Raw genomic sequence first — 12690 nt, forward strand, 5'->3', positions numbered from 1 at the left:
TGGTGTTCTGAGGGCGGGTGGGAAGGCCCGACTGTGTCACCTGGTGGATGTGCTTCCTGAGCGGTGGCCCCTCCTATCCTCACGTGGAGATGAGGGTCCAGGGGCCTGACTCCGGGCAGGGGGGTGGCCCTCGGGGCCCTCTTACCACTGTTTCCATTCCCAGGGCCTTCCCTCCGAGGCCAAGCCAGCACTCAGGGTGGCTTCTGGTGACAGAGCCCAGGAGATGGCAGACAGAAGTCCTATTCCCCACTAAGAGGGTCTCTGCCCCTCCTTGGGCTCAGGGCAAAGGGACCCAGGCTGGAAGATCACCTCATCTTTTATTCAAATCAATCAGCAAGGCCCACTCCCCCCCCCCCCATGCCAGTTCTTTATCCTGAGGGAGGCCAGGGGCTGGGCAGCATCGCTGTCAACTGTTCAGGGCTGGGGAGTGCATGGGCAGGTCCTCATTCCAACTCCGTGTCCTGGGAGCTGGGTGTGAGTAGGGACCAGCCCCACAAGTCCCTAGGATGTGGGCCGTGGCCAGGTCCTCTGGGCCCGGAGCCTGCAGCTCGGACTGGATGGGTGTCCAGCTCCACCCTCAGCCTCAGCCTCAGTTTCCCTGCATGCGGTGCTGGGGCAGTGCCATCTTCGGAGGCCTTGGCGCAGGAGCCCCACAAGGAATCCTGGCTGGGGCCTGGGGATCCCAAGTGCAGCAGCCACAGGAGGCCCAAGGGCAGGGCCACGGCGAGTGGCAGGTACACCCGGTGGGCTGGTGGGCTGCCTGCAGGTGGAACACGGATGGAGTGCCGGTCAGTCCCAGCTGGCAGCCTCCGGGGCCTGCACAGCCCCTCACTCTGGGCTCCACGCCCTCGTCATCCCATGGGTGGGGAAGGCCAGTGGGGCCACCATGGAGGCTGCTCCTCTGGGCCCTGACACGGATCTCACAGCTCCCCGCCCTCCCTGGTGCTCAGCAGGTATTGGGGGAGGTGATTTTGTCCTTCAGTAACTCAACAACCAGGGAAGAGTGAGGCCAATGTCCTCCAGACGTCACCCAAGGAGGCAAAAGTATGAGGTTGTGACATGAGAAACCGGGGTCCTCCGTGGCCCTGGGCAGACGGGGCAGGCCCACCAGAGTGGAGGGAGGGGCGGGGGCGGGGCATACCGGAGGCAGGGGCGTCATTCCAGGGCTGGCCCGAGGTGGGGGCTGGGTAGGGCACCCCAGGTGTGGTGCTGGGGGTCCCGGTGGTGGGGCGGGCGGGGCCGGGGGGGCTGGCGGGATCCGTGTCCAGGCCCAGCTCTCCTAGGGCCGACGTGTTCAAGCTGCGGAGCCAGGAGCTGATGGTCGGGTGGCTGCGCGCCTTCCGCAGGTCCCCCACGTTCTGGCCCAGCAGTGTTGTCACATTGCCCACACTCAGGTTCTGTGAGAGGAGGCAGGGGGCCATGGGGGCAGGTCCAGAGGGGCCTGCAGAGGCCAGCTCTGGGATCAAGGGCAGACCCCGCAGGGTGGTACTTAACTCAGGAATGGGCGCAGGGGCGAAGCCTGGCAGATGGGATCTGGGGTTCTTGCAGTCTGCACACCTCCGCCCTGGGGGTGCACGGGGCGGGCAGACTGTGCCAGAGGCCTCCCCTGCCCCATCCCCGACCGGGCAGCTGCGGGGCCCACCTGCAGCACTCGGGGGTTCAGCGTGGTGAAGGTGTCGATGTCCATGGAGACGTTCGCCTGGACCAGGTGCCGGAGCTCCTCCACAGGGGCGCCGCCTGGGGGCCAGCCGTGGTGAGCCGAGAGGGGCGGGGGCTCCTGGGGTCACAGCACCCTCACTCAGGGCCGGGGGCTCCCGGGGTCACAGCGCCCTCGCAGGAGCTGAGCCAGGGCTATTGGGGTCACAGTGCTCTCACTCGGGGCCGGGGGCTCCCGTGGTCATAGCGCCCTCACTCGGGGAGGGGCTCTCGGGGTCACAGCGCCCTTGCAGGAGCTGGGCCAGGGCTCCCGGGGTCACAGTGCCCTCACTCGGGGCTGGGGGGTCCCAGGGTCACAGCACTCTCACTTGGGTCCGGGGGCTCCCGGGGTCACAGCACCCTCACTCGGGGCCGGGGCTCTCGGGGTCATAGCGCCCTCACTCAGGGCTGGGGCTCTCAGGGTCACAGCGTCCTCGCAGGAGCTGGGCCAGGCCGGGGACTCACCCAGGTAGGGACGCATGAGGCGGTAGTAGGCCGCTGTGCTCCTGGCGCCGCCAAAGGCCTCGCGGGCCTTGGTGTAGAGCACGTCTTTGCGGCTCTGAGGGCAGGAGGAGATGTCCAAGGCCCCAGCCTGCCTGTGGGACAGAGAGGCTGCTGCTCGGGCTGGGACCCCGTGCCCCCCTTCCCCATCACAGCTTTCCTCTGGCTCCGTCTGCTGTGCTGAACAGTGTCCCCCAAGACCTCAGAACGTAACCTCGATGGAGAACAGAGCCACACTACTTGTGGACGGGATCTAACGGCCTCACGCTGAATTAGCCTCCCAGTCAAACCATCCCAGTCAAAGGCCATGTGACAAGGAAACCAGCACGCAGGCGCTGAGAGGCAGGCAGAGGCTGAGGGGATGCGCCCACCTGCCCAGGAAGGCCAAGGGGCTCAGCAGCGGCACGTGCAGGATGGACACCCCCTTCAGGCTCCAGGGGGAGTTGGCCCTAGGACCTCCAGATCACAAGGGAAGTTTCTCTCATTGTAAACCACCTGGTTGGTGGTCCTCGCTTGTGCAGCCACCGGAGGCTGAGTGCCCCCTCCCCGGTAGGCTCACCGGAACTCCGAGGGCCTGATGGCCTGGATCTGCCGGGGACTCATCCAGCAGAGGCGCCAGCCCCCGATGGCCACGAGCAGGGCGCCGGTGATGGTGCCGTTGTGGTCCAGGTACTTCTGTAGGACAGCCTGGAGGCAGGGCGCAGGTCGGCGGGGCTGGGGCAGCACCTCCCTTCCCCTCCCCCCCCACCCGCCCCGCGTGTGGCCCTCACCTCAGTCTGGTTCTCCAGGGCCACGTCCGAGGCCAGCAGGGCCACAACCGTGTCCCTGGATGTGATGTTCCACTGGCCAATCTCTGAGCGGGAGTAGAGGTAGACCAGCGAGGTGATGAGTCGCAGCTGCTCCTCGGGGACACCGTGTGGGTAGACCTGGGGGGTGTGAGGGTCAGGCCATGCTGCCCATGCCCCCCACCTCCTCCCGTAGCTGGTCAGCAGCGCACCCGAGCCAGCTTGGCCTTGACGACGCGCTGGCACTCGGCTGGCAGGGGGTGCTGCAGCAGGGGATCCAGGTTGGCTGTGAGCACGCGGCTGCCCAGGCAGGAATCCAGCTGCAAGCAGTCATAGCGCACTAGAAACAGGTTGTCATGCAGCGTGGCCGCCGTGATGTCTCCACGGAGGCAGGGTCTCCCTGTGGTGGGGGGGGTTGGGGGTTTGAGCTGACCTTTGCTGAGTTTGCCCCCCCCAACCTTAACCTACCTTTGACTCTCTCTGAACTTGACCTCTAGCCAAGAACTTGGCCTAGACCATATAGAGTCAAACCTGACCTTGACCTGTGGTTCAGCTCGGTGGCCTCCAACCACGCCCCCAACCCCAGGCTGGATGCGAAGCCCTGGGCTATACCCAGGAGGTCCAGCAGCAGTGGGACTGTGTGTTGGGTTGGGAGCCCAGATCAAGGGGAGGGACAGCATCCCCAGGCCACAGTGGCCACACTCACCTGTGCCCCTCTTGGGCCGAGAGGACACCGACTCGGCCTTGGCCTCGAGGAAGCCAGTGACGAAGCGCCTGGCATCGCGCTGGCTGAGCTGCCCAGCTCGGTACGTGGCCACCATGCCCCTGAAGAAGTCCAGGCCCACAGCCTGGCGAGGCAGGCATGGAGACTCCATACCCTGGGGAGGGGCTGCCAGGGACCACCTGGTTCCTCCTCCTGTCCCACAGACAGAAACCCAGGGACGCTGGTACGTCCTACCCCCAGGCCTGGACAGGCTGGTGGAGGGTCGGTGGATGCCCCTGCCCTTGTCCACAGCCAGCTCGACCATCCCCCACGGGAGACTGTCCTACCTCCTGCACCTGCATCCACAGGCTGGGGCTGATGTAGGTGGCCAGGGGTCCCAGAGCCTGCAGCCCCTCTAGGTCCCAGGAACCAGGAGGCCTGGTGTGTGGTAAGGGAGCACCGTGACGGGGTCAGGAGCAGAGCCCAGCCTCTGGAGGCTGCCCGCCCCTCCCTGAGCACCCGGTTTCCAGTGCCTGCCCTGCGGGGGACACCTCCTGCTCAGCCGAGGCCCTCCCACCCCAGGTGTCTGGGCGGAGGGTACTGGGCCTGGCCTACCCAAGCACGGTCGTGCCACTGGCTAGCAGCGTGTTGAGGGCGGCTTGCTGGGTGGTAGTGAGCCCGCGGCAGCGCTGCAAGTTCTCCAGCACACGGGGGTCTGCAGCCTCGATGCTGGACGCGTCCATGTCACACACCAGGACCCCGAGGAGCAGCAGGTCAGAGGCGCTGAGCCGCAGCCGGGGCCCCCCCTGCCAGACAGCGGGTCAGCACCGGCCTGGCCCCACCACCTGTCCGCCTGTCCTGTCCCGGTGTGCCCACAGTGCCTACCAGGCAGGCCAAGGCCATGTGTCGCAGGGCGGCCCTCTGGTCTGGCAGGTTGGCTAGCAGCTCCGTGTCCCCCTGGACGGCGCGGTGGATGAAGGCCCGGCACCTGGCTTCCCTCACCTGAGTCAGGCTGCAGGCAGGTTGGTGGGTGGGAGGGTGGAGGCCACCCGAGGGTCCTCTGGGATGGCCCACGTGTCCCTGGGGAGCTCAGCCTCTGCTGCCTGAATTCGAGGTGGGGTGGGGGGCAGGCACTCACTCATAGAAGAGCAGCAGGTCCGGGGGGTGGAGCTCAAAGTCGTCCTGGAGGCCGCGCAGAGTGACCAGGTTGGCCAGGCAGCTGAGCTGGGCAGGGCAGAGGCGTGTCGCTCGCTTGCCCACCTGGGGCTTCCGGGCCCTCCTTTCTGCCCCGTTCCCCTTGCACCCCGTGTGGGGCCCTTCCCGCCGCCTGGGCTCTGTCACCCGCCCGACGTGTCCTCTCCCTGTCAACTTCCGCATCAGAACTAGTCTCAGGGAGCGTCAAGGGCAGCCTGACACCCCCCGCTAGGTCTCCAGGCCTTCTGCCCCCACCCCGGCCCCCACTGCACTACAGCGGCTAAGAGTCCTTTATCCTTTTTTTTTTTTTCAGAGTCCTTTATCCTGATGCCACCTCCCGCCTGGACTTCTTGTCTCACTTGATTGACTTTGGGGTCGTTCCAGATTTATTACTAATTTCATACTAACTTTATAATGAGACAAAATAGTAGCTTTTTTGTTTTTGCAGCTTTAAGCTCAGGGGCAGGCAGTGCTTGGGTCTGCTGAGGGTCGAGTGGGCTCAGGTGGCAAGGGAGAGGCCAGTGGGCTGGAAGATCCACACACAGCCCAGAGGGCCCGCCCCAGGGAGGCAGGAAGTGCCCAGCGCAGGCCTGGTGGACAAGCCCTCACTAGAACCAGACAGAAGGTGGGTAATTGGCTGAGAGGTCCTGGAAACGGCCCCATGTAGGCAGCACCAGAGAGTCACCCGTGGGAAGGAAAACTCAATGTAAGATGGCTAGACCTCCTGGCACGTCGGGGTTCCCCGAAGAGACGCATCTCAGGTGCTTGCGAGGTTGCCAGGGTCTCGGGCATGGCCCCGGCACTCCGGTGGGCTCGCTCCCCATCCTGGCCCCGTGGGCCCCCGGCTGACCCTCTGCCCGTAGCTGGGGACGCCCTTCCTTCCGACCTGTCTCTTCCCCTGCCTGTCTGCCCCTGCCCTCAGCACCCCCTGCCCCCACCAGCCACAGCCACAGCCACACACCTGCCAGGCTCTGAGAAGTGCCTGCTGTGTTGCCATCCCCCTGATGAGATCGGAAAGCTGGTCCCGGGGCAGCTGGCTGGCCGGCTGGCACCAGAAGTTGTGCAAGAGGGAGGAGGTGTTGGCGCTAGCAGGAAGGAGGCAGGTGGTGAGGGGCGGCAGAGTGAGGCATGCAGTAGGGACGTCAGCACCCCCAGCGCGGAGGGAGCGAGACCCAGGAAGCCTGGCCAGCGGCGCCTCGGCCCACGGCAGCCTGGGCCCTCATGCGGCAGGTGCAGCCCCAAGCTGCGGGCACGCTTCACCATGGCCCTGGCCTAGTCCTGGCGGGCTCTGAGCTCGGGCAGGCTCCACTGTCCCAGCGACGGCCGAGGGCTTGTAGGCGACATGGCCTGGGCACCTGCTGGGCCACCACAGCCGCACTGGCTTCCAGCCGGGGGCTCCTCACAGTGTGCACGGGGAGGGCATCCTGTGTGCGCCGGCCTGGGCCCCTGCTATCCCCAGCCCACACCCATCGCCCACAGATTGACGGCTCGGCAGATCTCTCTAACCCCGGGAAGGGAAGGGGGGCTGAGCCCACATTCAGGACCTGAACGGTGCTTGGAGATGCCTGAGTGTCGGGGCCGGGAGAACAGCCAAGCCCCGGGCAGAGGAAGGAGGCCCAGAGGACCCAGGACGCCGAGTAATTGCCCGCCAGGCCAGGAGCAGTGCACGTGGTGAGGGGCTGCGATGGCCTGGGGGACCCGCTCCTGGCCCCCTGGCTGTGACTCTGATGCAGGACACTGGTTGCCCTGGGCCATCTCGGGCATGCAGCCCCGCCTCCACTATGCCCGGGCCGTGGAGTGCAGAACCTGGAGATGTACCCCCTACCCCTGCCTGCCAGAGGATCAGCTGCGGAAACGTGACCTGGTTGTTGGAGTGGCAGGACGGGCTGGCACTCACATGGCCCAGGGGTTGGCCCTGCTGGCATCCAGCCCTCCCTCGGAGAGGCCCTGGGCCTGGGGACAACAGCAATGCGCGGTGAGCCACACGAGGACGGCGAGGCCTGGGCTCACCTGGGCACCTGCAACGGAACAGGCCGTGAGCAGCTGCCGGCCCCCCAGGCCCATCCCTCAAGATCTGCCCGGGGTCCCCTGTGTCCTAGGGTAGGCCTACCACCACAGATGGTCCTGCCACCCTAGGGGAGTCTAGCCGTGGGAACCATGCCCCGGAGCGTCCGAGGTACCCCCTTGTGAGGGCCGTCTCACCTGCTCTGGGGCCCATGGCTGTGCGGTGAGCACTGCTTGTCCTGGCACGAAGGTGTGGGGTCACGGGCCGTGGGTCTAGGACAAGCTGGAGAAGAGAAGGTGATGAGACCCACCCCCTCACCTTCCCCTGCCCTCTTTGGCATGGGGCGCAGACAGGGAGGTGCAGTCCAGGGTCGTATAGGATGGGTGCCCTACCACCGCGTGTCTGTGTCTTTGGGGAGGGGTGCAAACCCCACAAAGAGTGCGTCTCTGGAACTGGAGGGAGTGGCACGAGGAGGGGCCTATCTTATCACAGGCCGGGCTCCTGGGACCTGCAGGCTTAGGTGTCTCCAATAAACAGATCTGTTGACAGCTACAGGGGAGGGCGGGGGTCTCAGTAAGTCTCTGCAGGTGGGTACGAGTAGAGGCTTGGGGGCTCTCAAACCTGTCCCCAAAGCTCTCTTTCCCTCCTGGGGCCTCGGACACCCATCCAGACAGTGCCCTCAGCCACAAGCTGCACCACAGCCCCTCCCCTGTAGCAAGCAGCCCTGCCCGTCTCCAGATGGCGGCCTTAACTGTGACCTGAAGGGTGTCCTGTGGGGTCCTGGGGTCTCTAGATGCTGCCTGGCCCCGGGCAGTTACCATCAGTCCTATGCGGGGGACGAAGCGGAAGCTTGGAGAAGCTCAGTTACCCACCCAGGGCCATCGGGAGACCGCCACAGAGCCGAGGCCCTGCCCCAGCCGTCGCTTCTCACCTGAGTGTGGAGACCATCTGCTGTAGGAGGGCTGCCCCTGTGCCCCTGTGCCCCGAGGTGGCTGTCGAATGCAGGGGGTGTAGGCCAGGTGCCAGGTGCTTCAGACATCAGTGACCCCAGTCTGACTGTCAGCCCCTACAGCTGAGCACTGGGGCACAGTGGTGGTGCCGGGGGGTGCCACCTAGGTTCCTGCTCACCTCCATGCCTCACCCAACACCCAGACTGCCCGGGCACCCGATCCCGCAGTGATGCCTGCCAGGCAGATGTGTAGGGGAGGGCCCAGGGCTGCGTCAGGTGAGGCTGCCATGTGCACCCCTGGGGGCCCCAAGCACAGCAGAGAGCACACCTGCTCTCCGGCCCTGGGGGAGCGGGAGGCTGAGCTCACGGTTGGCAGCTGCCCAGCGCACACCCCTTCCCACCGGGGAGCGAGTCTGCGCCCCGAGGACTGTATGTGCCTTTGCATGCGTGCTGGTGTTCTTGTGCACACGTGTGTGTCCAGGAGCACCCACGGCTATGTGCACGTCTGGTGCATGCGTTCCCTGCAGCAGGGACGTTCAGCGCACGGGGATCCAGTGTGGGACCTGGGACCTGGGTGCAGTGACACGTGTGGCGTTTTTTGCCCTGTGAGCACGTGTGTCTGTACACGTGTGTACCGTGTGGGGGGACACGCTGGCCCCAAGCAAGTGACCTCAGTGACAAAGAGCCCTGCCACACATGCCCTGGGGCCCAGGGCGGGGCAGCTCCACCAGGTGGGGCCTCTGAGGCCTGGTGGGAGGTGCCCCAGCTGGGGTAGGCGGGGCAGGGTGCCGAGGGGGACCCGGGACTCATCCCCTCCTGGAGGGGATGCAACTCCCGCTCCGCAGGGCTGGGGGGGCCTGGGCTGTGGAACCCCATGATACTGGCTTAGCTACCGGACAACCGCCACCAGCACCGCCAGGAGGTCTGCACGTGACCCAAAGAGCCCGCCTCAGGGCCAAGCAGACGCGCTGAGCCGGAGGGACCAGCTGGGGACTGGACAGCCCCACGGAAGTTTGGCTGCACTGTGTGGGGCTCCACGTGCTCCTGGCCTTCCAGCAGCACACGGGCCCCAGGAACTTGCCTGTCGCGGGGCTGCCCCACACTTTCCCCTGCCCACAGCACCTGTCTGGCCACCCTCACCTGAGGAAACTCTCCTTGCTGTCCCTGTCCAGGAGGCCCTGATTCCCACTCCAAACCTGGCCCTCCCACAGCTGGGGGGGGGACGACAGACAGTCTGTATATATAGCTGTGTCCTGGCTCTGCAGCCTCAGCCTGGGGGCCCCCACGTGGGAAATAGCCAACCCGTAGGAGCAAGGCCTGGATCTGGCCTGTGGGTGACTCTCTGGGTCCTGGGTGCCTCAAGGGGCCAAGGATACCTAAGAGGGGGAAGCAGCAGGGCTGGTGGAGGGGCAACACACATTCCCCAGGGGGTACCCGTCCTTGTGCACCTCCCCATCCTGTCTCCCTGCCTTGAGAGCTACCAGTGTGTCTGTCCAGCCCTCCAGCTCCTACGTTGCGTGCTCTACTGGCCCAGCCCATGGGCCCCACCGGGCCAAAGGGTCCAGACCAGTGTTCTACGGCTGGCCACACCTGCCCTCTGCTCTCCCCCAGTGCCCACCCGAGCCAGGAGGGCCCACTCTGCAGGGCAGCCGGTGTTCTCATGCTGGAGAGCCCTAAGGAGAATATGGTGTCAGCTCCCCTAGGGAAGGGCCCTGCTGAGAGCAGATGGGTGTTGCAAGGCTCTGGCTAGGAGAACTAGGGATCTAGGAAGGGGCTGATCCAGTGCCAGTCCTTCACCCAGAGCCCCACATCCACATAGGGCCGCAGGGTGCTCACTGCGTGGCAGGGCAAGGACAGGTCAGCAGCCAGGACCACAGAGTCCATCCTGGGTCCTGCTGGGGGACCTAGGGTGGAGATCTGCCCGGTGCAGGGAAAAGGCAGGGTTCTGGGGCCCCCCAAAGCTTCGTATCAGACGGATTCATAGTCACTCAAAATGTCAGTCGCTGAGTATTTATTCGGGGTCCTCAGAGCTCAGCTACACCTAGGCTGATGTGGGTGTGGTTTGGGGATGGAAGAAATGGGGGCTGGCCAGCCTAGCTCCCAAGCTGAAGTCTGAGGCCGTGGCTGCCCAGGCACCGTGAGAAGACCAAGGGGTGTGGCTCAGACCCGCCCCCCCCAGTTGCGTGTGGATGGAGAGGAAGCCCACAGTGGAGCCGGGTAAAGCAAAGGCACGAGGCAGTACCGGCTGGGCAGGATCAGTCAGGGTCCGCAGGTGGAGACGACCCAGCCAGGGCAGGCTGACCAACACAGAAGGTCCAAGAAGAGCAATGAGGAGCAGGGTGCTCTGAGGCCCAGCCAGGAGCCAAGAGGACCCCAACCTGATGCTGGCCCAAGTGTCGGCTCTGTCTGTTACAGGGTGACCCTGGGCAAATCTACAAAACAAGCCCCTAGGGATGAAGCTTTGGAGTCAGGAAGGCAGGTCTCAGTTTCCCCCAGAGGGGGAAGCAGGTGTGCTTAGAGAGAGGTCCCATCCTCTACAATCATGGTGGCCTGGCTCCCCCTGCTGGCCTCGTCCGCCTCTCTCCAGGCCTGGTTGCCGTAGCTGGGTCCTCAGGCCCCATCCACCAGGAGGTCACATACGCAGGGACACCCCCGCCTCAGGATGGGCCTAGGGCTCTCCCCTGCAGCCCCCATCCCCATAGGGGTCCCAGTCTGCCACTCCCACTCAGCCTGCTGCCCTCAGTGGTCAGGCTCCAGTGTCCACTCTGACAGCCACTGCAGGCAGGAGGCCTGTTGCGCCTCTGTCTCAGGGGGCTTGCTGGGGGGTGTGGGAGTGCTGCAAGGCACAGGGCACCCTTCTGTGGGATCAGGATCAGGAGCAGCCCTCAGGACCTGGACGAGCTGGTCCAGTGACTGCACCAGGGTGTGGGGGCTCCAGCAGGCATCGAGTGCCGGCACGAAGGGATCTGGTGTGCAGGCTTCCACACACTCGCTGTGGGTGGGGATACGCAGATAAAAGGCGTGCAACATCATGCGGAAGGGCTGGTCTTCTTGGTCCGACGCCTGCCCATAGGTCAGGTCCCCCACGACAGGATGGCTGAGGGCACTGCAATGCACACGCAGCTGGTGCGTCCGGCCTGTGGGGGAGACGGGACCAGTAGGGTGGGAGTGCCATCCCATGCCCACCCTCACCCGCTCACATCACCCCATAACCCTACTCCCTGTTGCCCTCTCAAAGCCCCACAAAACCCTTAGAAAGAGCAGATCTCCTGTTCCCTGTTACAAACAAGAACGCCAGAGATGCAAAGAGGAGTCAACTCCAAGGTCACTGCCAGGAGAGGCAGAGCCGGGAATGCTGCAGAAGCCTTGCGAGCTGTCCCGCTACCCTCACATCAAAGATAGCAAGGCCGTGTGTGGGGCAAGAGGCTGTAGGACGTGGGGTGCAAACAGCGGAGTGGCCCCAAGCAGGCTGCTGTGCCCCTGTGCCACCACTTCCTCTCGTGTGTGACAAAGATGCCACTGTACCCGGAGTGAAGAGATGCCGGCGCAAGGTGTTCACCATGTGGGGGGGCACCATTAGCAGACGGCAGGGGGCCTGGAAAGCTTCCCGCCCTGTCCCTGGCTCACCTGTGAGTGGCTGCAGCAGCACTTTGGAGACGGGATCGCCTGCATACAGCCCGTGTTCCAGGACTACCAGCTCTGTCAGGCTCGGTTTGGGGTTCTCACAGCCTGCGAGCAGAAGACAAAGCGTGAGCGCGGCTGGACCAGCGCCAGGCCCAATCCTCCCCAGCCCAGCTCACTCAGGGTCCTCTCTGGGTGCCGTGTGCCCGGCGATCCCACCTTTCTGCCCTCCGTACCCTCTGTGCCCTCAATGCACATGGTGTGAGCCCGACCCTCTGTGCTGTTCCTGCCGATGGCATAGTTGATGGTCATCCGGCTCTCCTGCACGTGTCCCCGCACCTGCTGGGCAGAGTCACAGGCTGCTCTCAGGGCCACCCACCACGACCGGGGTGGGGACATTCGGCCTGCCGTGGTGGCTGAGAGTCGGAATCCCCCGCCTCGGGGCCTGGTCAGGCCTTACCAGAGCCAGATAGGCCTTGGTGACACGCCGCTCCTTGAAGCACTTGTACGCGCTGCCCGCTGCCGCCTTGTTCAAGGCCACACAGAGCGCCCCGCTGGTGGAGAAGTCCAGCTGGTGGCAGAACCTGGCACGGGGCGGGCGATCAGGGCTGGAGCGCCTGGGGGTGTCCACTGCCCCCCACGTAAGCTCCCAGTACCTGAAGCCGTAGTAGGTGTCAGGATCCGCTAACTCCGGGAAGTGGTGGCGCAGCTGCTTCTGGAGGGTGGGAGTCTCGCGCCACATCCTGCTGTCGATGCGCAGGTCCCAGTGCTTGTTCACCACCAGGAAGTCCCGGCTCTGGTACACCACGGACAGGTTCTCTACCCGGCCCGGCTCCATGGCGGGGGCCTGCAACGCGGAGCGCGTGTGTGCACGGGGGTCCCCGGGGCGCTGGTGGGAAGCCAGCCAGGCGCACGGCCCGCGCCCCGCTGCACCCCCATCCCGAGCGGCCGTCCCACCCACGCCCCGGATCCGGGACACGCGGCCCCGCGCCCGGCCCACGCCGGGACCGACCTGCAGCTGGGCAGTGCCGCCCGGGCCCCTCCAGGCAGCCCCCGGCCCTGGCTCCAGCACCCGCCCCCGCGCCCCCGCGCCCCCCGCGACCCCGGAGCCGCGCCTCGCTGGGCCAGGCCAGAGCGCGCAGCCCCGCCCACGCCACGCCCCCCGCCGCGGACGGACGGCCGAGCGGGCCAATGGCGAACGTCCGCGGCGCCGCACGGCTCGGGCCCGCCCCAGCTG

The 12690-nt window shown here is 65.7% G+C and overlaps 2 protein-coding genes and 1 long non-coding RNA gene across 4 annotated transcripts; 1 reads left to right on the forward strand and 2 right to left on the reverse strand.

Annotated features, from left to right (window-relative positions):
- Nucleotides 1–305: 305 nt before the first annotated feature.
- LOC140638219 (mesothelin-like protein) lies at nucleotides 306–7221 on the reverse strand. Its single transcript, XM_072835136.1, has 15 exons — nucleotides 7081–7221; nucleotides 6776–6896; nucleotides 5840–5963; nucleotides 4823–4908; nucleotides 4570–4696; nucleotides 4300–4490; nucleotides 4032–4122; nucleotides 3688–3829; nucleotides 3194–3381; nucleotides 2967–3122; nucleotides 2756–2883; nucleotides 2161–2291; nucleotides 1643–1737; nucleotides 1142–1397; nucleotides 306–760 (listed from the first exon to the last, which is right to left on the reverse strand). The coding sequence occupies exons 1-15, from the start codon at nucleotides 7094–7096 to the stop codon at nucleotides 444–446; spliced, it is 2169 nt and encodes a 722-aa protein (XP_072691237.1). The 5' UTR covers nucleotides 7097–7221; the 3' UTR covers nucleotides 306–443.
- LOC140638222 (uncharacterized) lies at nucleotides 1194–5303 on the forward strand. The gene is made up of 3 exons (XR_012035368.1): nucleotides 1194–2865; nucleotides 2985–4706; nucleotides 5192–5303. It is a non-coding gene; the product is annotated as an uncharacterized lncRNA (long non-coding RNA).
- Nucleotides 7222–9826: 2605 nt separating the features above from the next.
- On the reverse strand, nucleotides 9827–12570 carry RPUSD1 (RNA pseudouridine synthase domain containing 1). 2 transcript variants are annotated; one of them, XM_072835148.1, is made up of 6 exons: nucleotides 12466–12570; nucleotides 12110–12300; nucleotides 11914–12037; nucleotides 11690–11792; nucleotides 11460–11561; nucleotides 9827–10969 (listed from the first exon to the last, which is right to left on the reverse strand). In XM_072835148.1, the coding sequence occupies exons 2-6, from the start codon at nucleotides 12289–12291 to the stop codon at nucleotides 10572–10574; spliced, it is 909 nt and encodes a 302-aa protein (XP_072691249.1). In that variant the 5' UTR covers nucleotides 12292–12300; nucleotides 12466–12570; the 3' UTR covers nucleotides 9827–10571. The 2 variants fall into 2 exon arrangements, with proteins under 2 accessions (XP_072691249.1, XP_072691248.1); XM_072835147.1 differs by having other exon boundaries at nucleotides 11690–11795.
- Between the last annotated feature and the right edge of the window lie 120 nt (nucleotides 12571–12690).

Source organism: Canis lupus, chromosome 8 (assembly GCF_048164855.1).
Source record: "Canis lupus baileyi chromosome 8, mCanLup2.hap1, whole genome shotgun sequence".
In the NCBI taxonomy this organism is placed as follows: Eukaryota; Metazoa; Chordata; class Mammalia; order Carnivora; family Canidae; genus Canis; species Canis lupus.